This window comes from Cebus imitator, unplaced genomic scaffold (assembly GCF_001604975.1).
Source record: "Cebus imitator isolate Cc_AM_T3 unplaced genomic scaffold, Cebus_imitator-1.0 Scaffold309, whole genome shotgun sequence".
In the NCBI taxonomy this organism is placed as follows: domain Eukaryota; kingdom Metazoa; phylum Chordata; class Mammalia; order Primates; family Cebidae; genus Cebus; species Cebus imitator.
This window is the reverse complement of record NW_016107624.1, coordinates 659208-683745: the sequence shown is the minus strand read 5'-3', so window position 1 is coordinate 683745 and position 24538 is coordinate 659208. Positions and strand designations below refer to the sequence as shown.

The window sequence follows — 24538 nt, the reverse complement described above, 5'->3', positions numbered from 1 at the left end:
TAGAGATGGGGTTTCACTATGTTGACCAGGATGGTCTCGATCTCTTGACCTCGTGATCCACCCGCCTCAGCCTCCCAAAGTGCTGGGATTACAGGCTTGAGCCACCGCGCCCAGCTTCTTTTTTTGTTCATAAATTTCACGATACGGACAAAACACATCGTGCGCCGTCCGTTCAATCCTTGCAAATCGTTTGATGTTTGGGTCCATTGCTTCGAAATGTATAAGAAGCTTATTGGGAGGGGTTTGATGAAAAATATCCAAGACACAAAACACAAATTGCTGTACCGAGTCTGGGATAACAGTTGAAATGGTGCACGTGGAGATAGTAGTGCTGCTGGAAGCTGGCCCACACTGTTGTACGCCCAGCTAGGCAACGTTTGCGCTGCCAGACGCCGAGCAGTCATGGCTAGCAATTGTGGTCGTAAAGTTGAATGGTTGTATGTTGCATAGGTCGTAAGTCGATCAATACCTGTACTCTCAACACCCTTTTTCAGTGTTAGGATTTTTGGTAGGGTGTGGGGACACGATATGCCACTGCTTTTTCCTGAAGAACCATAATTAGATTGGAAGAATCCAGGGGAAATGTGGAGGATTAAAAAGGGTAGTGAAGCTGGCATTTACAAAATCTGGCTTTCTTGTATTGGGTAGAAAGCTAGATGAAACCAGTTTCTCTCACCCTTTCCTCTCCTCAGGGCTTGCTGTCCACCTCGTGTGTTAGCCCAGATTCTGCAAGGAAAGAAAGGGTTGAGGGAGGGAGCTAACACGTATTGAGATCCTTCTCTCTTCCATATCCTGTGCCTGGCACTTGATAGGCTTTATTGTATTTGATCAGATATGTGGGCAGCCAGTATTCCCTTTTGAGTGGAGAGAAAACCGAGGTTCAGAGGAATGGGGAGACGTGCAGGGACTGCTCTGGCTCCAGAACATACTGTGCCTTACTATGAAATAAACACATTTGTTAGCTGGTTTTCCATTGTTATGTTTATCAGTTACTGTAAGAGGACATTAAAAACGAAAGCAGTCATATTGGTGCAAGTAAATTTGATCTCTGTAGCTTTAAAACACAAACAAAAATAATAATTCCATTAGTAGAGGGAAATTGTACCATACTACTGACTATAAATTTTATTGCTACAGAAACTGTAAAACACAAAGATGATAAATGAAAAGTTGGGACATTTATTGGGAATATATTTTATTGGTATAACTACAACTCAAACAAATGGAATAATAATAGTACTTGTTAAAAATTGTAGTCAGTCTCTTGGCAATGTATGTGATTCAGATGGCAAAACACAAAGGTTAGATCTGGGCTGATAGGTGGGAGACGGCGTGTTTGCACTCTGGTGGGCAGTGTGGAGGGGTGAGGGCAGGGGTAGCAGGCGAGCCATCTTATAGAGGCGGCTCTATAAAGCCCCATGCTTCAGACCTTGGTGAATGGGTAGCAGAAATTAATTCCTGGAAAAATCCTGTATCTAAGGATCAGGAAGGAGGGGCTTCTTGTCCAGAATTCTTTCGATCATGTATAATGCTCCTTAAGGAGTGATAGAAATGATTGTGAGTCACTGTGAATTCAAGACAGTGATCCAGAAATGAGCCCAGGGAGTGGGGGCTGACGGCATTCAATGACATTAATCAGGAAATAGAAATGGCCATCGTGGCTGTAGCCAGCGGAGACCTCAGCAGAGGGTAGCATGAGGCTTCTCACAGCAGCTCAGCAGGAGCCAGTGGTGTGTGGGCCTCAGAGGCCGAGGGCTAGCATGCAGAGCTCTCCGATCAGAGAGAAACAGGCCCACATATGTGAGCACATTAATTCTGAGGGGTAATCATCTCATTTTTCACATGAGGAAACTGAGGTGTGAGAGGTAATTTACTGAGGCTAGATCATTCACCCAGAGTCACACTGAGGATATAATAGAGTAAAAATTTAGAAGCAGATCTGTCCAGCTTCAGAGCCCATGTTCTTTTTCATTTGTTCACGTTGAATTTCATTAAAATGATATGACACTGGGGCCTTCTGAAGCCTTATTGGTGAAAAGGAAAAAAGATATGAATAAAGTCTTTATTTCCGGGCGACTCACGTTTGAGACTTGGACAACAACTATGGCCCTTTTGACTTTCCATCGTTCTCAGTGAAGAACTCAGTACATGTGAGTGTCTGATCACATGGCTCTCAGTTGGAAAAATTGTATATATCTCTAAAGTAGGGCATGGGAAGCTGGTGGTGAATAGATTTGTTCTGTTGCAGTTTTTCTGAGAAACCAGCCTTAGGTGGAAGCATTTCTTTTATTATTCTGCCTCTGGAAACCTGCAATCATTTTAGAAATCTGATGAGGACTGTTCATACAGTCTTACAGAGTTATGTTTGACATTGTTTATCTTCTGGCATCAGTGGTTGTAGTCCTGTGTCTGATTTGGGCGTGCCGTTCCCACCACTGCTGGTCATGTGGAGAGAATATTCCATGGTGCTCTAGCAGTGTGTACTCTGTGTTTTATGTTAGAGTATTCAGAGTGTAGGCTGCTTATGTAGCCTCCCGTCTTCATGCCCTAAAAGTTAGCCAGTGCATGAACAGATTTGATCCTGATGCATTTAAAATGCTTTTCCCTTCAGTTGGCAGTGTACAGACCCTTACTCCCACAGATACATTTTCGTTGCATACTGCGCCTTTGCACGTTGGTTTGTCAGATCAGCTCTCTGCCCTCCTTGAACCACTGATGCAGGTGTACTTTGTTGGAAGCCCCCGATGGGAAATTTGGCAATAGCTGTCCAGAGTCTTAGCAGTGGGCTTACTCTGTGATCCAGCTATTCCCTTTCTAGAAATCTATTCTCAGGAAGTCACTGGATAGTGGACATACAAGGATGCTTTTAATAACATTGCTTGTTACAGTAAACAGTATCACCAACATTTATTGAATACTTACTTTGTACCAGGCACTGTTCTCAGAACTTCGTGAGTATCATCAGATACAATGTGTTAAATGAGCAACAGTTTAAATGTTTTAAAAATAGAGACTTGATTTAGTAAACTATAGTACATTTCATACATTTGAATTAATATGCAGCCTTTAAAAATGATATAGACATTTATTGACATAAAAGGATGTTTACAGTGTATTAAGTAATAAAATCAATTCACTGATGTGTACTAAATGGTTCTTTTTTGTAGAAAATGTCTTAAAGGCTATGCTAAAATGTTGACTTAGTTATCCTGAGTGACAAGATTATGGGCGAATCTTACTTTTTTCTTATCTGTGTTTTTGAATTACGAATATTAAGCTAAAGAAAAAGAAGCTCAGCACAGGTCTGTGGGTGAGATGACTAACAAATATTCCTTGTCTTTTTGGGGCTGTGAAATGACCATCATACCGTCACCCTTGCATGTTTTACGCCAGTGCCTCTTTTTGCAGCAAAGCAGTTGAGAGCTTAGCTGAAGCGGGTGGCTCTGAAATCCAGCGGGTGAAAGAAGATGCTCGAAAGAAGGTGCAGCAGGTGGAAGATCTCCTAACCAAAAGAATACTCGTTTTACAAAAGGCAAGTCTGGAAATCCTGAGGGCAGCGTGTTTCTTACAGTGGGTTAATTAATACCAAGGCTGGCACAGTTTTGTTTCTTTTTTTCGTAAACCATCAGTTTCAGCAGAAACAGCAGCCACCCTTATTGAGCATTTCCTGGATTGTAGCCCCATTTCAGGCATTTTACATGTACGATTTATAACCCCTTTACCCTGCAAACTGACCATTGTGGTCTTCATTTCTGTATGAGGACGCTGAGATACAGTGAGAAATACTAACTTGTTTAATAGGTTTAATCTAATACTAATAGATTTAATCCTGGGTTTAACTATGCTGATTTTAAAGCCCATGCTTTTTCTACAGCACCACTCTGCTTATTGTCTAGTTTAGCGCATTATTTATGTGGAAGCTGAGGACCAGAGAAGGGAAATGACTTACCTAACAGTAACCAAGCCTGGAGCCAGACTCTGACCTTTCGGCCACTGCTTGTCCATCCAGCTCTGGTCCCTGGTATCCAGCTTCTTTCCAACCATCCTGCTGGTCTTTTCTCTATGAGGCATTCCATGCCACTTCTCCTTCTATTTATTCTCAGTTAGGCATTTCCTGTCACTGTGGTGGGAGTCAGGATGTTTCCTGGCTAAAAAATTCTGTCTCCTAGTTGTTAACAAGTTCTTATCTATTTTAAGGTAGTATTAAGTAATACTATTTGGTTCTTGGTCTTTGAAATCTATTGTTTTATCACGGTTTCTCTACCTGAAACACTGGTTCTTTTTAGATATGGAGAGAAATGGCACCAAAAGCACTTCTGGATACAAAGAGCAGACACTGTATTTTGCAGTTTACAACTTTCCATTTATGTTGTTCACATCAGCCCTTAAATTGTCCTCTTGGGGGTATGTAGATATTAGGCCCAAAATACTGGTTTGGAAACAGGCTTGGAGAGGGTTAGAAACATACTGTAGGTCAGAAATGGTAGAACTAGAGCCACAGGAATGGTCTCCTGATCACAGATTCTGAATTTTAGCTAAAACGTAATTATGAGGTGTAACTTACTGGTTCATTTGTTTTTCCCTGTAAGTGCTTTCCCATGTGTTGGGGTGCCAGGCCTTTGCTTTGTCACTTACTGGCTTTATCACCTGGGTTAAGGTATTTGCCTACTTTAAGCCTCTGCTTCATCATCTGTAAAATGAGGACAGTGATGCCTGGTTTGCAGTGGTAATTGTAATAATAACTGTGGTATTAACAATTTATTGTGGGCTTCCCATTTCATTGTGTGAGACATCCTTCTAAGCTCTTTATAGACATAAAGGTAATCTTTTCAGTAAACCTCTGTGAGGTGAATACTTCTGTCATCCTTTTTTTTTTTTTTTTTTAAACAGATGATGAAATAGACAACAGAGTGGCTGAGTCACTTGCTGAGGGTCACACAGGCAGTAAATATCAGGTAGTCTGGCTTCAGACCTGCATTCTAACTGCTATACTCTGTTGTCTCAGGCTATAACTTTTTTATAGTTGGATACAGATCAGAGATAATACGAATGAAGCTCCTTGCTCAGAGCCTGGCATTTAGTAGGCATTCAGTAAATAACAGGCTTTGATGTTGTCTAAGAATATGATAAGTGATTTTTTTCAGCTTTCATTGAGAGCGACAGGAAGCCCCTTGGGGAGTTAGTGGTGGGGGCAGTACTGTCGAGGGCAAGGGTGGGGAGGAGGGAGCCAGCATTTTTTTCTGAGCTTCCTGTGATGGAGCAGGCATTTGACAGAGACTCATGGCAGCTTTTTGATGGGACGGTGGTTATCCCCATTTTATAGATTGGGAAGCTCAGGCTCAGAGAGGTTTAGCAACTACCTGAGGTCACACAGCAAGTATGTGGGAGAGCTGGGTTTTGAACCCAATTTTATTTGATGTTTATCTTTGTGATATAATGGGAGGCAATTGGTGTGAGTAGTTGGACATTCATACATACTCCCAGGTCACTTTCATGAGCACCAGGGCCTTTTTGCCTAACATAGACACTGCCTGCATGATTGAGATAATTTCCTCATTGGCTTCTCTAACCTCTTGGGAAGAACATAGAGGTTCCCCCTCCGACAGCTAAATCACCTTGGAGATATAGAAAATGTACTTTAGAATTGTTCAGTCATTATCTTAAAAAATACAGTGAGGGCGGTAGGGGTGTGTGGGAAGAATTTGTATGGAAATTATGGTGACTCTTTGGAAATTATGTATGTTTAGTATTGAGAGGAGCATTTCTCCTTGTTCTTATTGAAGCTGTAAATATTGATCTGATTTTTCAAAACCAAAAATGCAGTTCTTACAGAGTTGAGTCTTTTCCATTGGAAATGCCTATTACGCTTCAGGATACAAGAGGGAAAAATGGCTGGCAAATGTATTTATTACCGATTCTCTCCATGTATAGTACAATTCAGGGAGGGGAAATGTGCCGGAGAAAAAGTCATAAATATTTATATTTTAATCCAATTTCCTTTCAAAATGTTCCCAATTGTATTGAAAAATTGCATCAAATGCATTTAATTTAACTCTAGGATGCGAAAGCCGCCCAAGCACAACTGGAAAAGGCCTTTGCAGGGACAGAAACGGAGAAGGCTCTTCGGTTGAGTTTGGAAAGCAAGCTTTCAGAGATGAAGAAGATGCACGAGGGAGACTTGGAGATGGCTCTGGTTCTGGATGAGAAAGACAGGTCTGGCTCTTGTCCTTGTCATACCCTGACATCACATTATCTGGCAGCGTGGGGAAAGAATTCTTGCCTTTTCTTACCTTTTGTCCCTTCCTTCTCCCCACATTTCCCAAAGGACGTGAGTGACTAATGGGAACAATTGGAACACAGTTAGACAGCTAGGGATAAAGTCAGGAGGACGAGAGAAGGAATAGCATAGTCATGTGAGGTCAGAGATAGTCTACTGATAGACATTCATGCTGAAATGTTCTACTCAGATACTAAAGTTAGCATTTGATTTGATTTTTTTGTCTGTAAGCCTCCTGGGAGCCAAAGGAAAAAGGGTAGAGACAAGATTCACGTTGCAAACGAAGTAAAACAAGCTAGTAACTCAGGAGAAGCCCAGTTTTACCTGGCACTGTCAAAGGAGATTTCTCTTCTGGTTCTTCCCAAAGTGAACAGTGAGTGACTGCCCCCACAAGAAATGCCAGTGAATTTCATGTGACTTGTTTGCCATCATATCTTTTAATGCAGGCCAAGGCCCAAATTAGTATAGGGCGAGGTGTCAAAAATAAAACAGTGTAGACCAAATACAGAGCTCTTGGGTGATCCAGGATAAAACAGATGCCTTCTAGTTTATTGGATAGCTGATATGTCCTTTAGGCAGTCTTTTTTTTTTTTTTTTTTTTTTTTTTTTTGGGGGGTTTTTTTTTTTTTTTTTTTTTTTTTTTTTAAGACGGAGTCTTGCTCTGTCACCAGGCTGGAGTGCAGTGGTGTGGTCTCGGGGCTCACTGCAACCTCTGCCCCCCAGGTTCAAGCGATTCTCCTGCCTCAGCCTCCTGAGTAGCTGAGACTACAGGTATGTGCCACCATGCCTGGCTAATTTTTGTATTTTTAGTAGAGTCGGGGTTTCACCGTGTTGGTCAGGATGGTCTCGATCTCCTGACATCGTGATCTGCCTGCCTAGCCTCCCAAACTGCTGGGATTACAGGTGTGAGCCACCATGCCCAGCCCTAGGCAATCTTTAATGCTCATCGTATTTTGCAACCAAATTTTTGATAAAAACTTGTCAGGAGAAAGCTGATTTTATTCCTTACCATGAACCCTCCATTTTGATACTCTTGCCTTATTCTGGCAGTCACTGAGTGGAAGGTTAACTAAATAGAAAAGAAACTGCTGGATAACCTGCGACCTATCTGTTGAAGAGCCAAGCTTGTTTGGAATTTGATAGAAATTCTTCCAAAGCAAATGATCTGTTTCAGAGGATACTGACTGGCTCCTTTTTCTTGGTCATTTGGTGCCCCAGCATGACGAGCACTACTGTGTTGTGTAGGTTCTGGGCCTGCTTGCCCTGGTTCCTCAACTTTTGTCTGCTGTTACTTCTGCCTTGGTACCTACCTGTGGAGATTGGAGTCTGCTTCCTGGAAAATCAGACGAGCAAATCCCAATCCTTGGGATATGATTATCCTTAAAAGGGAATAAATAGACCCAGAGGGAGAGTGCATGCCTCCATGTAAGTGCCCTAGCTTCAGCATTTGGAGGTGTGAGCATTAGTTTGGTGCTCTGCAATCTTTTCTTAGCTTTGATCTGGAAAATGGAAGTTTGATGATTAATAATTTCAGGGTGAGTGAGGAAACTTGGTTCCCCATGGACCTCAGTGGAGTGAATGTGTATTATCTCAGTTTACCCGTTTGAGACCTTGTGTATTTCTTGACTTCATGGCTGGGAATAGAAACTTCCCTGGTATGTGCCCTCCTACTGCGCCTCCCCCAGAGTACCGGCCTTTCTAGGCACCACCCATGTAGCCTCTAGACTGCGAGAATTCTACAGAATCATTTCTGTGTTCCCTTGAGTCTCTCCCAACCCATCAGCAGTGAGGCCCTTAGACTAAGGCTTATGGGCTTGCCTTCCTGGGGGAACTACAGGTCCGGAGGAGTTAAACTGGGAGCAGGGGACCCAGGGAATAGAATATGTGAGCAGCCACCAAAGAGGAAAGACAGGCAGAATTCCTGGCACCTGTGAAGGGGAAGGAGCGTTCTTGGGATAGATTTGAAAGGAGGCCCTGGGGTAGAGTGAATAGACAAGGCCCTGTGAGGGTCCTGACAGATGCTGAGCAGTCAGTTCATTGGTTCTATTGGATCTTTACACCTTTGATTCAACAAATATTTCCTGAGCATCTTCTATCTACTCAGCACAGTGGTGATGAGAATGCAAAAGGGGCTGATACAGCCTGGGTTCCTCTCCCCAGCAATCTCATTGTTTGGTTGAAACTTACCATCTAGCAGGGTGAGAGGGATAGAGGGAGGAGCAGGATGATAAGGGCTAAGTGGGATCAATGCTGTGTTAACATATTTATCTAATTCAGTTGAGAGAGATTAGAAAAAGCTTCCTGGGAGAAGTACTAGGATGAGGAAGAATTACTTGGACAAAGAAAGGGAAGTAAAGGAATAGTGCCTGTGAAGGTCCAGAGGCAAGAAGAAACATGGCAGGATCCAGGCACAGGAGGGCGCACAGTCTGGCTTGGGTGCTGTGTTCCGGAAAGGAGGGTGGAGGAGGGGAGAAGAGGGAAGCTGAGAGGGGACTCGACCTTGCTGAAGAATTTGAGTTTTATCCTAAAGGCATACAAGAAGCCACTGAAGAGTTGGGTGGGGCATCGGGGATTGACAAGATCAGATTTAAATTTAGAAAGGCCTTTCTGGCCGCCCTTGGGAATGGATTGGCGCTGGGGCTGAGTAGAACACTGGTTCTCAGGCTGATGCAGAAATCCAGGAAAGAGCTGATGGTGACCAAGGTGGCGGTGACAGAGCTGGGAATGGAGGAGAACAGGCTAGAAGGTAGACATGATGGGCTTGAAGGGCTTGGTGACTGACTGGATTTGGGAGATGAGGGGAGAGGCTACAACAACACACCTTGCCCAGGTTTTTTTTTTTTTTTTTTTTTTTTGAGTTTAATTCTTAACTCTGTCCCCGAGGCTGGAGCACAGTGGTGTGATCTTGGCTCACTGCAACCTCTGCCTCCCGTATTTAAATGATTCTGTTACCACAGCCTCCCGAGCAGCTGGGATTACAGGCGCCCACCAGCAAAAAAGCCTGGGTAAAAATAATTTTTGTATTTTTAGTGGAGATGGGGTTTTACCATGTTGGCCAGGCTGGTCTCGAACTCCTGACTTCAGGTGATTTGCCAGCCTCCCAAAATGCTGGGATTATAGGCATGAGCCTTAGCAACTGGCCCTTGCCCAAGTTTTGAGCGTGTGTAGCTGTGGGATGGTGCAGTTTATTGAGTTTTGTCAGGGGAAAAGGAAAAAGAGGAAATGTTTCTGGGTAGAGGGAGAGGGAAGATGGTGCCTTCAGTTGGCACATGCTGGGTTTGAGGACCTTGAGCCTCAGTGAGTAGCGTCTAGGATGTGGTTGGATATATGGATTAAGGCTTGAATTAAAATATAGATTCATTCCTTAACCAACTACTGAATGTGGCCTTGGGAATGTGTGCTGGGAATGCAGGGCTGAACATTGTCCTGCTTTTGTAGTGCTCCCAGTGTGGGAGGGGATAGATGTCAAAAAAATATATGTCATGATTGATGCTATGACAGAGGTAAGCCTAGGGTTCTGTGCTGTGACAAGAGCAAGATGTGCTTGGGCGTGGGAATGGGGAGGGCTTCTCAGACAAGGAGTCCTGGGAGTTGGGTGAGGACGCTTTGCCAAGCAGAGAGAACAGCACATAAAGGTACAGAGCCTGGCACATTTTAAGGCGATCCTAGAGGAGAGTGGTCCTATTAGCATGTGCCACAGAAGCTTGATCGCTCATCTTTTTTGGAAGGGGGACTTTGGGAAAGGTTAACCTGTATCAAGTACTTACTGTGTTCTAGGCGGTAGAGTCTCCATGGATGTTGAATCATGGCTTTGCTAAAGGCTGCATCTTCCTTTGATTTCCCATAGGTCTGACTGGACAGGCACTGAATCCCAATTTGTCAGTCCTGTGAATACAGCTGTGTCTCAGGGATAGCTGTGCCCCAGGTTCACGCCCAGAGACCAGTGCAGCAGTCAGATGCCAACTGTGGATTTTGCTCAGGGTGTGGCCCCGTTTGTGGTGAAACTCCTGGGTGTAGGATCAGTGTGCTCCCTCCCTGAAGGCAGGCCTGCCTAGGAAGCTAAGTCAAGCTCAGATGGTTAGCAGAGAACTGGAGCCAGAGTCCTTGGTTTTGCCCTGGTGAGATGGATCCAGGTCTGCCACACAGATTGACTCACTGTTGGGCAGGGCAGGGCAGGTTGTTGAATCTTTAGCGCTGACGTGGATGGGCTCTGCCAATGTCTTTCTGGGCTCCCACCGCTCTTTTTAAAGGTGCATGCTTTAGCTACTTTATTGTCTTCAATCTGGTCTTTGAGCTGCTCTGTGTCTTTAAGACAATTAGTACTGGGGAGCCCTGCAGATCATATATGCCAACAGATACGTTGTTTGGCTTATAGTATTTTTTAAAGTGTGAATTAGTTGCTAATATGTAAAAAATTGAATTTCATGCAGAAGTCTGGATTTCCAGCTTCTCTTTAAAACCTGGGAGATTGGCAGCCCTGGGTATCATGTTGCTGGATTGAGGCTACTGCTCCGCTTAGATGGGCCTGGTGCTCCAGCTTGGCCGCAGGAGTCCGCACCAGGCCTGCCTACTTTTTCTGTTCCCTATCTAGAACTTGCTTTAAGGTTACTAAAAAAAAAAAAAAAAAAAAAAAGTTCGTTGACGTATAAATTACGTACAACTCAGTGCTTCAATTTTAAGTGTATATTTTGGTGACTACCTTTCCCGTTGATTATGTGACGATTTCGGAGTTGAACCCCTAGAGGGCAATCTTACACCTCTTTCCAGGTTTTCTGGGGCATTGCTCCAGTGCTGCCTGACACCCTGTATACCAGTGCATTGCTAGGTGTTTTAGTTACCTTTGTCTCCCTCCTTACTTCATCCTGGGAAGCTGTGTTTCACTAGGGCAGCTCTGTCTGACTGCAGAACATTTGTTCTTTCTACCAAACAAAGTTGCTTTCTAGCCCTAGCTGCAGAAAGGCTATTCCTAGGGTCTTCTGACAAAATGCTAATTGCTACATGTTAAAAAAAAAAAAAAGTAATAATTACAGCAACTGCCATTTGTTGAGTTCCACCATATTCCAGGAGTGGTGCAAGGTTGTTTTAAATAGCTTGTCTCCGGTCCACAATCGCAAGTCAACCCTGTTTTGCAGCTGAGGAGGCACAGGCTCAGAGAGGTTGAATTACTTGCCATGGCCAAGGGGCAGTTGCTATGGGATAATTTGGTAATTATATTGTGTTTGATAACACAGCCCACAGAGGGATGTGTTCACCTGTTCCTGAGGGGGGCCCTAGGGGTGCAGGGTAGCAAAGCTTCCTGGAGGGGAGGTGATACTTAATTAACTCTGGCAGGATGAATGGGTGTTTGGCAGGTAGAGGTGGGGGTGAGATGGGGGTAGGGTGGGGAAGGGCATTTTAGGTGGGGAATAGCATTCCGTCTGAATATGGAATGCGCATTCAGAGGGAATAGCATAAGCAAAGGCGCAGAGGCATGAAACAGTCTGGCTTCCGCAGGGAACTGGAAGTGAGGCTACTGAGTGGAGACGGAGAGGGCAGGGCGATGGTTTCCTGTGAGAGGAGACCGAAGCTGTCAGCAGGGGCCTCTGATCTGGTAAGCCCTAAGACCTGGGGCCTAGAAAGCCTGCAAAGGAGTTTCACCTTTATCTTGAACATCAGTGTGTTTTTAAACTTTGCCCTGAGAAGCCTTGGCAAGAGGCTTCTTGCCACTTCTTCCACACTCACCAGAACAGCTCTGCTTCATTGGTTTTGTTTGCTTAGATTTCAGTGGCATTTCTTTTGGAGAGAGGATTTCTTGGCCAAAAAAATTAGTGGTCCACTGCTGTTGGTGGGGGCTGTCAAAGGTATTTGAACAGCTTTACGGCTTGGTTAAAGTCCAGAAGCTCTGAGTTGAATTGACTGGAGCCAGGCTGGAGGCAGGCAGGGGACCAGTTAATGTCACACAAATTCTGGCCCTTAATCTCCTCCCTGCAAAATGTGATTCTGTTTATGTTCAGCCATTGTATATGTCTACTTTGAAGATACCTGGCCCCATTTCCTGCCTCCTCCTGCTCCACTGAGCTAAGAGAACAGCTTAGAATTAATATTTAAATTTTGTTCTCTTTTAGACTGATTGAGGAGTTGAAGCTGTCTTTGAAGAGCAAAGAAGCTTTAATTCAGTGCCTTAAAGAAGAGAAATCTCAGATGGCATCTCCTGATGAGAATGTGTCATCTGGAGAGCTCCGAGGACTTTTTGCTGCTCGGAGGGAAGAGAAGGAGAGAGAAACTGAGGTGAGGTGACGGGACATGAAGCAGGGACTTTAATTAGCCGCCTAGACTCCTCTGTGGGAAATGGAATGCGCATTCAGTCCTTATGGTTCACACATAGTCTGCTTCTAAATATGAGTTCCCTGTCAGCTGAGGAGTGAGCAAAAACTGCCTTTGTCAGGAGTCCTGTCGTTCTTTTTCCTTCACAGCCTCCTGTTACTATAAAGAGTTGCTTAAGGCCAGGTGCAGTGGCTTCCACCTGTAATCCTAGCACTTTGGGAGGCCAAGGTGGGCGGATCACGAGGTCAAGAGATTGAGACCATTCTGACCAACATGGTGAAACCCTGTCTCTACTAAAAATACAAAAATTAACTGGGCATGGTGGCTGGTGCCTGTAGTCCCAGCTAGTCGGGAGGCTGAGGCAGGAGAATTGCTTGAACCTGGGAGGCAAAGGTTGCGGTGAGCTGAGATCACACCACTGCCCTCCAGCCTGGCGACAGAGTGAAACTCCGTCTCAAAAAAAAAAAAAAAAAAGGGTTGCTTAAAAAAACCAGTCCTTACCTGCTTGCTCTGTTTTACCATGTATTGATTTGCTGTTACCTGGGGACTTTATTTTCATCCTTTGGGCTTTCTTAGGATGCAGTTGTGGTGCATTGTTTTCCATCTTGCCTTTTTGGTTAGAAGTAGGTGTGAGGCCAAATTTCGTCTGCAACTTGAGAGGTAGGGTGGGAAGGGGTACAGGAGAGGTTCCGCATACCCCCTTATTCAGTCCTGTTAGCCACCTGGTGAGATATAGCTCATGGTCTCCTTGTCAAGTTTAGAAATAGGCTCAGAGGAATTGTTACATTTTTCCAGGTTCCAAGAGATGGGTTACTAGTAGCTGACCCCAAAGCCTCCCCGGACTCCTGCCCCCGCACTAGGCGGCCTCCCCAGCAAGCTCTTTTGAAGAGGGTGGGCAGGCCAGGGAAGTGCAGGTAGGTCTTAGTCTAGGCCTTCCATTCTTGTTGGACTAAGAGTAGCTGCTGCAGGTGGTATGTTCACATTGGGGATGTTCCGGCTGTTCACAGAAAGTCTTGATTTCTTCATGGGGCAGAGCCTGTGTTCCTGCTGTGGCAGTGAATGCTGTAGCCTTGGCAGTTCGTTTTCATCTGTAATCCACAGCTGTCTCCTGCCCCTCCTCTCAACCCTCTTTCCCACTTCCCTGGCCCTGCCCTCTAGTAGGCCTCCATCTTGTTCAGCAGCACCTTGGTTTACTCTCTGTGGGGCTGGTGATCAGCTAGTGTAGGTTGTTTGTCTTCACGTTTTTTCGTCATTCAAATCAGGCGGGGCTTTGGGTGGGGCAGAGAGAGGGAGGGGACACTTGTTTTAATGAGTTCCACAGTAGTGGGGGAAAGTGAGTAGGCAACAAGGACGTGCTCATTCTAATTGTTCTGGAGAAGCTGTTGGATTGCATGTCTCTTCTTGACACCAATTAATGCCTTTTCTTAGGCTGCACAAATGGAACATCAGAAGGAGAGAAACAGCTTTGAAGAGAGGATCCAGGTATGCTGATACAATTTTAAAAAATGTATTGAAGATTTAGCCTATTCTTGCCTCTTGTTTTATTCTGAGTGCAGCAGATAATTCTGTCACAGTAGCTGTCATTCACTGAATGCTGCTGTATGCCAGCCAAGCATAAGGTACTCTAGAAAGGGTTTCTTAATCTTTGCAATAACTCTGTGAAGTAGGCATTCCCATTTTACAGATGTGGTACCTGAGGCCCCGAGAGATGAGGTCACTTGCCTAAGAGCACATAGCTAGGAAGAGGTAGAGCAAAGATTCGGACCTGCGCCTGCTCCATGGTTCCTCTGTCACAGCAGGAGGCATTTGTGTAGTGCCTGCCAGCTTAGAAAGTGCTTTCACATCCATTATCCCATTTGATACTCGCAGCAGCCCGGGAGGGAGGCAGTGGTGATTATCTTTAGAAATGAACTCAGACTATAAATGCATAGTTCAGTCTCCATCAAAAGGAATGAAATTAATGATCTGTTATTTCCCCCAAATAACCTGGTATGGTTTCAAAGACTCTGAGTGACTGTATTCAGATTCCAGAAGGTATTGGAATCCTTCCCATAGGAATAGCTGTCATCGTCTTAACTGATTTGATCCCCTTCCCTTCACCCAGCCCTGTTGCCGGGAGCGGTAACACAGTAACTTGGAGCTGATGCCACTGTGTTCAGCTCCACTTGGAAACATTAATCACAGGTTGACAGGAATAAGATAGAATAACTGCATTTGAGTGTGCTCTTAAAGATATATTTACAGTGCATTTTGGTTGGAACGCATCAACTTAGTGAATCTTTTTCTAATCTAATTTAGGCACTTGAGGAGGACCTGAGAGAGAAGGAAAGAGAAATTTCTACAGAGAAGAAAAATAGTTTAAAGAGGGATAAAGCCATTCAGGGTTTAACCATGGCATTAAAATCAAAGGAAAAAGAGGTATGCCTGATACACTTCAGTAAGATTTTTCTTTATTAGTTTCTATGACTGGCCTGTCCTACCCTGAATTTTTAGCTTTAGATAAAAAATTTATAAGAGAGCTGAAACAGTGAAGTCGGAAAATGATGCTGTAGTCAACCGGAAATTCTTTTGGAGTGTCTAATCCAGTGCTGTCCAATAGAAATATGAGTTACATATGTGATTTAAAACTTTCTAGTGGCCACATTAAAAGAAGTAAAAAGAAACGAATTTTAATTGTGTGTGTATATATATATATATGTATATCCCCAAACATAATCATTTCAACATGTAATCAATAAAACAAAAGTAATGAGACAGTCCACACTTTTTTCCCAGAACTAAGCATTTTGAGGTCCAGATGTGTTTACAGCACACCTCAATTTAGTCTAACTGCATTTCACATGCCGAGAGCCACATGTGGCTAGTGACTGCGGCATTGGATGATGCAGGTTTAATCTTTTGAAGGATAACAGAAAATTGAGATAAAGGAGTTTTGGGAGGCAAGGCCATGGCTGAGCCGGTTAAAGAGCTACCTGAGTGTTGCCTCTGTCATCCAAGGTGGCAGCTGATGGGCCTGCGCTGTTTTCTTGTCCTGACTATGGCAATCTCTTGTGTCCTAGTAACTATGCTAGGCACAGACACAGAGAAGAAAACCCAGCTCTGCCTGCAAGTCTACTGGGGAAGAAAGAGTGATGAGTGTTGTGGTTGAGGGAAGTGTAGGGAGCTGGGGAGGTAGAGGGAAGGGGACCTGATCCAGATTAGGCGAGGATGTCACGTGTGGGGAGTAGTGCTTAGAGGAGAAGGTGTCTGAGCTGCATCTTAAAGGATGAGTAGGAGTTAGTTGGGAAGGAAGGCAGGGATGGGGAGGCCATTTTGGACAGAGGGAGAACATTGGTCAAGGTGTTTAGTTAGTAGAGACCCTATGTGCACCACATACAGTTTGGAGTTGTCAGAGCACAAAGTGTAAAACTTAAAGGAGGAGAGAGAATTTGAAGCTTCTTCAAGTGGCCAGCCGGTGGGGGTTGAGGGAACTAATCATATTGAGCTGCTTGAGTGGCACTTAAGGTCTCTGAAAACTCTTAAGCACGTTTTCGTTTTGGAGAGGTCCCTGGCTCTATCTGAAGAGTGGATTGTAGGAGGGAGAGAATGGAGGCTGGGAGACCAGTAGCCTCCGTGAGAGCCAAGAAAGGCTGAATTAGAGCAGTGGGCACAGCAAGTAGGAATGGAGGGAGAGGGGCTTATTCAAGAAATAAATTCAAAGTAATTAGAAATAGGGTTGGGAAAATTAGAGGATTAGATGTGGTACTTCAGAGAAGCATAATGAAGGATGACTTATAGGTGTCTGGCTTGCATGACTAGAGGTATGGTGGTGCCACTGACTCAGTTCAAAGCATGGACAATGGAGGCTGATGGCAAGATTTGGGGCAGTGGTGGATGTGATGAATCTGATTAGAAAGTGCAGACGTTGAGGAGCCCATGGACCATCCATGTGAGATGTCCAGGAAGCGGATAATGTGCCTGCCTAAAGTTTGGACAGAGCTCAGTCCTGAAGAGGTCAATCTAGGAATCCCTTGTGTACACGTGTGAATTAAGATTTTGAGAGTTGATCTGCGTATCTAAGGAGAGTATAGAATGGGAAAGAAGGTTGACGATGGGATTGCAGAGGACATCAGAATTTCAGGGATAGGAAGAGGAATGCACAAAGGAGACAGAAGGAATGGTTGCAGAAGTAGGAAACTAACCAGGAAACTGTGGTGGTGTTGCTAAGGAGTTTGAATGATCACCAGTGTCAGATGCAGCAGAGATTTGCCTCCTAGTAATAGTTGTCATGGTGGGCATGATGGCCTTTTATTCCAACATTTTGGGAGGCTGAGGTGGGAGGATCGCTTGAGACCAGGAATTTGAGACCAGCCTGGGCAACAAGGAGAGACTGTATCTCTTATAAAAATACATAAAAGTAGCTGGATATGGTGGCATATACCCGTGGTCCCAGCTACTTGGGAGGCTGAGGCAGGAGACTTGCTTGAGCCCTGGAAGTTGAAGTTGCAGTGAGCTGTGATCGGCCACTGTACTCTAGCCTGGGTGACAGACCAAGAACCTGTCTCCAAAAAAAAAAAAAAGTCAACATTGTATCACGTGTGGGGAGTTTTAGGCCCAGCAGAGAAGGGAGGGCTTCAGTGTGTCAGGACATTGGTGGTGAAGCTGCCCTGGGTGCTGGCAAAGTCCAGGGTGTGGCCACAGTGGTTCATGGCCAACTCCAGGGTGTAGGAGAAAGTCACTGGAAGATGAGGAATTTGGGGAATACCCAGGCTAGGTTGTTGGGTAGGTAATCTATACAGATAATAATAATGGTAACAATATGAGCCAGGCATTATTTTAGCACTGATACACATTACCTTATTTAACCCTAACAACACAATAGCTGGGTGAGTCTTGGTATCCTCATTTTACAGTTGAGGCAATGGAGTCTTAAAGATGTTAGGTACCTTGCCTGAAGTTACCCAGCTAGTAAAAGGCTTAAACTGGAAATCCCATTCGGATCTTTTCTGACTACAAAGCCCTTGATTATAAGCACGACACAATTGAGCAGGGAAAGCATGTGGGCTGTGCAGAGAGAGGAGGGGCCAGTCATATACTTGGCTGGAATTCTTGATTTTTCTCCAGGTTGAAGGACTTAACTCTGAAATTGAAAAGCTCAGTGCTGCCTTTGCTAAAGCCAGAGAGGCCCTGCAGAAAGCACAGACCCAGGAATTCCAGGTAAGTGATCACTTTGACTTAAGTGGCTGTCTCTTTGATCCTGACCCCTGGTGAGGCTAGGACTCTGCAGCTGAAAGGAACTTGGACGATTTTAATAAGGAAAACCATGGGTGGTCTTTAGTGATAGAATTTGTTCAGTCTAATTAAAGGGAAATTCCCCACCAGATTTGGGAGCTTTTCCAGCCCCCTCCTCAATATGATAATAAGTACCTCCACATTTAGGAGTGCTGAGTGTGCTCTGTGCTAAGTAATAGTGGAAGATATGTGGATTATCTCATTTAATCTTCACCAGCCTGTGGGGAAGGTAATCATCATCCCCCTTGTGTTTGTGAATTTTTTTTTAAGATGAAGGCTCTCTCTGTCCTCACTGCAACCTCCACCTCCTGGGTTCAGGCAATTTTCCTGCATCAGCATTCTGAGTAGCTGGCATTACAGCCCACCACCGTGCCTGGCTAATTTTTACTAAAGACAGGGTCTCACCATGTTGGCCAGGCTGGTCTTGAACTCCTGACCTCAAGTGATCCACCTACCTTGGCCTTCCAAAGTGCTAGGATTACAGGTGTGAACCACTGCGCCTGACTGTATTTGTGAGCTTTTGAGACTCAGGAGTATATGTGGCTTGTTCACTGTCACATAGTTACCAAATGGCAGAGCCAAGATTTTAGTGTAGTAATTGCTAATAATAGCAAGAGACATTTATTGAACACGTACTATGTGCCAAGGCCTGCTAAGTGCTCCCCATAGATTATCTCAGTTATCTGCATAGCAGCTCAACGAAGTAAATACTATTAATTTTTTTTGTTTGTTTTAATTGCTGAGGAAATCCAAGTTAAATTCTAGTAACTTGCTTAGAGTCTCCGAACTGGTAAGTAATAGAGCTAGGATTTGACTCCAGAGCCAATCTGACTCTGAAGACTGTGCTTTTACTGCCAACCCATATCTCCCTCACCTGGCTGCCTTGGTCTCAGCTGCCCCTTTCCAGGTTCTGTTCCAGACCTTGATGCTTTTGACCTGCCTTTTCTCTCCTCCCTCTACCCACCAATGTGGAACTACAAGGACTCCTGATCAACCCCTCTTTCTTCCTAATTTTAATTTTGTGTTTTAAATTATTTTTATGTGTTTCTTCTCATGTTTCTAGTTTTCTATACAGCTTATACCTATCACTAATAACTTAATAAACCGATAAAGTGTCATCAACAAAATAAATCCCTGCTGCCTGAAGCTTCTTCCTCCCACCCCTTGCACTGATGTCGCTTTTTGTTGTAATGTAGAAGTTAGAAATTAAATCTAATTTAAGACTGTTTCATTTCCAAGATTCATATCCCATCCTTTATCTTTTGCAGAGCTTTGGTTCACAATAAGAATAATTGAAGTAATTTGGTTTAAATCATGGTACGCTAGGAACATAGACAAATCTTTGCTTTTGGAATCTCAGACATGCCTTCTCTCACCGTTTTGACAGTGTTTGATGAAATGGAGCTAAGATTATACTTTATACTGTTTCTCTTTTTCCTTGCATAGAAAATAAGCAAGCTTTAGAAGCTGAATTCTTGGGAAAATTATGTTTTCCATTGCTTGGGAAAAAATCTGTTGGCTGCTGATAGCTAGAGAGACTGGTATAAACATTGTGATATTTTACTTGTTATAATGGGCCTTAAAGGAAAGAAAGGAATCTTGTAAATTTAAATGTTACCCAGATTTATTACGTACATTTAGCTTAATAACCCCCAGTCTTAATCAGAAGACTTTAAGAATGAGTTTTGAGGTCTTACAGTGTACAGTGTTGGTCAGGTTTCTTATCTTGCAGCACACAGAGATCGGGAACTGTTTTAACTCCTCAGGTTATACATGTCAGGTTGCCTCTTCAGAGAATCCTCATTTAATCCTTGCCCAAGGAGGTAGCAGATTTACAAACCAGTGAGTTTTTGCAGGACTTGAACTCAAGTCTGTCTTCAAAGCCTATGTTCTTTCCACTCCTCTGCTGGTGTGTGAGTAAACGCACACACCACACCTACATTAGCGATCTCATTGTGAGGTCTACATAGTTTGAACAGTGCACAGATACTTGTAAATGCATTTTTTTCCCCCATGTATTTGGATCTTTTTGGGATATCATGTGATTTGAGCCAACTGCAGCATAAGTTAGCCAGTGTTCACAAGGTTGGCATCAAGCCTGACACTGAAGCAACAGCAGGTGATATTTAAACTCCTGATGTGATTGCCAAAGTTCAGAAGCACAGAGATGTGAATTCTGATCACTGCTATCACTGTTTAGGTGATAGTGTGGCCTGGCTGCTGCTACCTCCATACTTATTTAAAAAATATTTTCAAATTGGAAACGGCGTCCTTCTAGCTATTAAAGTAAAAATGCACATTGTAGGAAATGTGTAAAATACTTAAAGTAGTAGTAAGAGGTTGATAGAAATCATAGTAAACTCACCTCTTGCTTTGACTCTAATGCATATTTATACATATATGCATATAAACTTTAAACAATGAAATAGGATCATAATATATATTTTGTTCTATGACTTTTAAAAAAAATTTAACATTCTTGCCATGGCAGTATATATAGATCTACCCGGTCTTTTCCTTTTTAATTTTTATTTTGAGATAATTGTAGATTTACATGTGCATTCTGTATCCTCTTTACCCAGTTCTCCTAAAGGTAACATCTTGCATAATTGTGATATAATATCACTGCCAGAACATTGACATAGTACAGGATACCTTGTTTAGATTTTTAGCAGTTGACATGCATTGATTAGTTTATGTGGGGTGTGTGTGCACGTTTAGCTCTGTGCTACTCAGTCTTTTTAAACAACTGTGTAGAGTCCATTATATGGAGGTACCATATTCTTTTTACTGGGAAGAACATGGAGTGGGACATGGATTTGAATCTTGACTCTTCTCTTGATAACTGTACTAATTCATTCTCATGCTGCTAATAAAGACATACCCAAGACTGGGAATGTATAAAGAAAAGAGGTTTAATGGACTCACAGTTCTTCATGGCTGGGGAATCACAATCATGGCAGAAGGCGAAGGAGGAGCAAAGACACGTCTTTCATGGTCACAGGGAGGAGAGCATGTGCAAGGGACCTGCTCTTTATAAAACCATCAGAACTTGTGAGACTTTTTCACTATCATGAGAACAGCCTGGGAAATATCTGCCCCCATGATTCAGTTACCTCCCACCGGGTCCCTCCCACTGGCACGTGGAAATTATGGGAGCTACAATTCAAGATGAGATTTGGGTGGGGACACAGCCAAACCATGTCACTAACTGTAACCTTGGGCAAGATATTTGAGCTCTCACAGTCTATTTGTGCATTGTAAAATCTAGATAATCACACAAGGATTAAATAAGAAAGCATGTATGGGCACAGTAAATGCTGTTAGCTCACCCTTAGATTGGGTGGTATTCGGACAAAAACAGTACTTTGGCCTGTGTTTCAAATTCTTGGTTAATCGTGTTACTATATATAGCTTTTGGTTTGTGGAACCTCTGTTATCTTTTGATTGGGAATGAAAGATAATGGAATAAGTAAAGGAAAAGTAGAACTGGATTTATTTATGTATATTTGAGATGGAGTCTTGCTCTGTCACCCAGACTGGAGTGTAGTGGCACAATCTCGGCCTACTGCAACCTCACCCTTCCAGGTTCAAGCAGTTCTCCTGTCTCAGCCTCCCGAGTAGCTGGGACTACAGGGGCCGGCCACCATGCCCTGCTAATTTTTGTATTTTTGGTAGAGATGGGGTTTCACCATATTGGTCAGACTGGTCTTGAACACCTGACCTCAGGTGATCCACCTGCCTCAGGCTCCCAACGTGCTGGGATTATAGGCGTAAGCCACCATACCCAGCCTGTGTATCCTATTCAATCTTCACAATGACCATAACAAAATAGAGCTAATTCCTCCCAAAGTGTTGGGATTACAGTCAGTGAGCCGCTGTGCCTGGCTAAGAATGTGTTTCTTGATATGAGTGTGTTCAGTTTGTGAATATTTGTTGAGCTGTACACTGATGATTTGTGTACCTTTCTGTATATATGCTATAGTTAGTGGAATGCTGATAAACCAGCTTTCAGAAAAAAAAGAAGGAAAAAATATAATTAAAAGAAAAGAAAGGTAATTACTTCCCATTTCACAGATGTACATGTATTTGATAATTGTATGTATTTTCTGTTTTTTGGAGATGAAATTTCGCTTGTTACCCAGGCTGGAGTGTAATGGCACAATCTCAGCCTACCGCAACCTCCGCCTGCTGGGTTCAAGTGATACTACTGCCTCAGCCTCCCAGAGTAGCTCGGATTATAGGCATGTGCCACCACGCCTGGCTAATTTTGTATTTTTTCGTAGAGATGGGGTGTCTCCATGTTGGTCAGGCTGGTCTCAAACTCCTGACCTCAGGTGATCTGCCTGCCTTGGCCTCCCAAAGTGCTGGGATTACAGGCCAACGCGCCTGGCCAATCGTATGTGTTTTCTTTAGTGAACTGTGTATTACTGAAATTCCACATATTCTTGACTCATTTTGTACTTGGACTTTGCTGAAGTTATAGTCTCTCGGGCTGGCCATGGAACTAGCATGCTGACCACTTTTTTTTTTTCTCCAAATGACTCTGGGTTTGAGCCATTCTTACGTGGATGAACATTGCAAGTGCTTACATACAACTCTGTTTTTTGTCAACCTAAACAACAGAGAGAATCTCTCTAAAATAAAATGATACTTAATTCAGGAATAGGACATTGGAGTGGGAATACGTGTGTCATAGCTATGTGCATATTCAGGGAGGTTAAGGAAGACAAAGATTTTTACAGAAAAATAAGAATTACATAACTGTATTGAGACACTTATCCTTGGCTACAAGCATCAGTAACAAGGATGACACCAGCCCTAGGTGGGATAGGCAGTTGCTGGGCAGATGTCCTTGGAGAAGTGTTTTTGTGTAGGATTGCAGTGGCCTTTGTGCAAGGTTGTGGTTTTTACAGAGTCCTTTGTGATAGCTTTTGTTATGAGGCATTTATGTCTGAGTAATCCGTCTTCATAGCCTTACCCGAATCTATTTGTCAAGGTTTTTTTTTTGTTTTTTTTTTTTAACACAAATGACTCCATTTTGATTCTGACAACTTTCACATTTTCAAATGAAGGTCTTCATTTTCTACCATTTAAAAATGACTTGATTAAATTGTTTTTTAAATCATTATTGAAGTAACATGCTCACTTACCTTAGAACAGTTGAAAATACAGAGATAGGAAGAAAATAAATTATAGTCTCACCCAACTAAAGACAGTTAGTGTGAAAATTTGTGCTTTTCTTCTGGTCCTTTAAGAAAGTACTTCTTTCACACGACCATACTCTTTTCTTCCTTAACATCACATCATAAGAAACATTATCCTATGTTATTCCAAAATCTTCATATTATTTTTGCTTTGGATTCTGAATGTTATCTATGTTAATCTTTTTTTTTTTTTTCTTTTATTCCCCCAAGGTGAAAAAGAGCCCAGGCTTCTTGGTTTGCTTCATGAGGTATGAAAATTAGCTTATCTTGCCTCTCTGCCTTCTCTTCTAGGGGTCTGAAGGCTATGAGGCTGCTCTATCAGAAAAGGAAGCCCTTTTGGCTGAGCTGCGCTCACAAAACCTCACCAAGAGTACAGAGAACCACAGGCTGCGTAGAAGCATTAAGAAGATCACCCAGGAGCTGAGTGACTTGCAGCAGGAGAGGGAGAGACTGGAGAAGGACCTGGAGGAAGCCCATCGAGAGAAGAGCAAAGGAGAATGCACCATCCTTGTGAGTACCTCCTTGCCCTTCTGACACAGCGGGCAGTGCGTTGGGGCTGGGACTATGTGGCCGTGTCTGTCTGGTTGTAGGGTGATATTCAGTACAGAAGACTTAAGAAAAAATTATACTCATCTCACTACCTCAAAATGACCATCTTCATTTGATCTATTTGATATTTCAGTCCTTTTATCCTCTTTCTTTCTCTGACACACACACACACACACACACACACACACACACACACACACACACACACACAGTTGGTATCAAGCTGAAAATACAGTTTTGTATCGTGCTTTTTAAAATTTAATGTTCTCTCTCTGGTGTATTGCCATATCATGAATGTTCTTCAAAAACAATTTTTTTGTGCCAGCATAATATTTCATCACTTGGATGTATTGCAGTTTATTTAACTAGCTCTTTTTTGAGCGGCATTTAGGTTATTTTCCTTTTTTTTTTTTATTTTTTTTTGCCTTATGACTTCTGCAGCAAATATTCTTGTACATAAATATTTATCCACTGATTCTTCCTTTTTTGTTTTTTTGAGATAGGGTCTCACTCTTTTTCCTGGGCTTTTCCTGAACTCTTGGGCTCAAGTGATCCTCCCACCTCAGCCTCCTGAGTAGCTGGGATTATAGGCACATGCCACCATCCCACCTCACCGATTATTCCTGATAGAGGTATAATAACTGGGCCAAAGAGTATGAGTATTTTAAGGACTGTTTTATAGATTTATTCAAATTGTTCTCCAGAAAGATTATACCAGGTTTCTCTAGGTGATCTTTTTAATGACTGTACTCTATTTAGCATTGGGTATTAGCATTTAAAAATCCTCTCTGAATTTCGTAGGCTTATTACATTTCAATTATACTTAAACTTAAATATTCAGTGTCTTTTAATTTAATCCCTCCTGAGAGTTGCGTCCAGATACATAGTGTTGGTGCAATCAGGTAGGATTGGGGTCAGAGTCTGAGTGATC

General features: G+C 43.1%; 1 protein-coding gene across 3 annotated transcripts in view; it reads left to right on the top strand.

Annotated features, from left to right (window-relative positions):
* Positions 1 to 24538, top strand: part of CDK5RAP2 (CDK5 regulatory subunit associated protein 2) — a 199379-nt gene that overhangs the window by 42867 nt on the left and 131974 nt on the right. For all 3 annotated transcript variants that reach the window (XM_017503288.2, XM_017503290.2, XM_017503287.2), the window contains exons 6-12: positions 3409 to 3532; positions 6059 to 6213; positions 12382 to 12544; positions 14009 to 14062; positions 14879 to 14998; positions 17684 to 17776; positions 23350 to 23568. In XM_017503288.2, coding sequence (XP_017358777.1) covers positions 3409 to 3532; positions 6059 to 6213; positions 12382 to 12544; positions 14009 to 14062; positions 14879 to 14998; positions 17684 to 17776; positions 23350 to 23568 — 928 coding nt within the window. The remainder of the gene's footprint in view (positions 1 to 3408; positions 3533 to 6058; positions 6214 to 12381; positions 12545 to 14008; positions 14063 to 14878; positions 14999 to 17683; positions 17777 to 23349; positions 23569 to 24538) is intronic.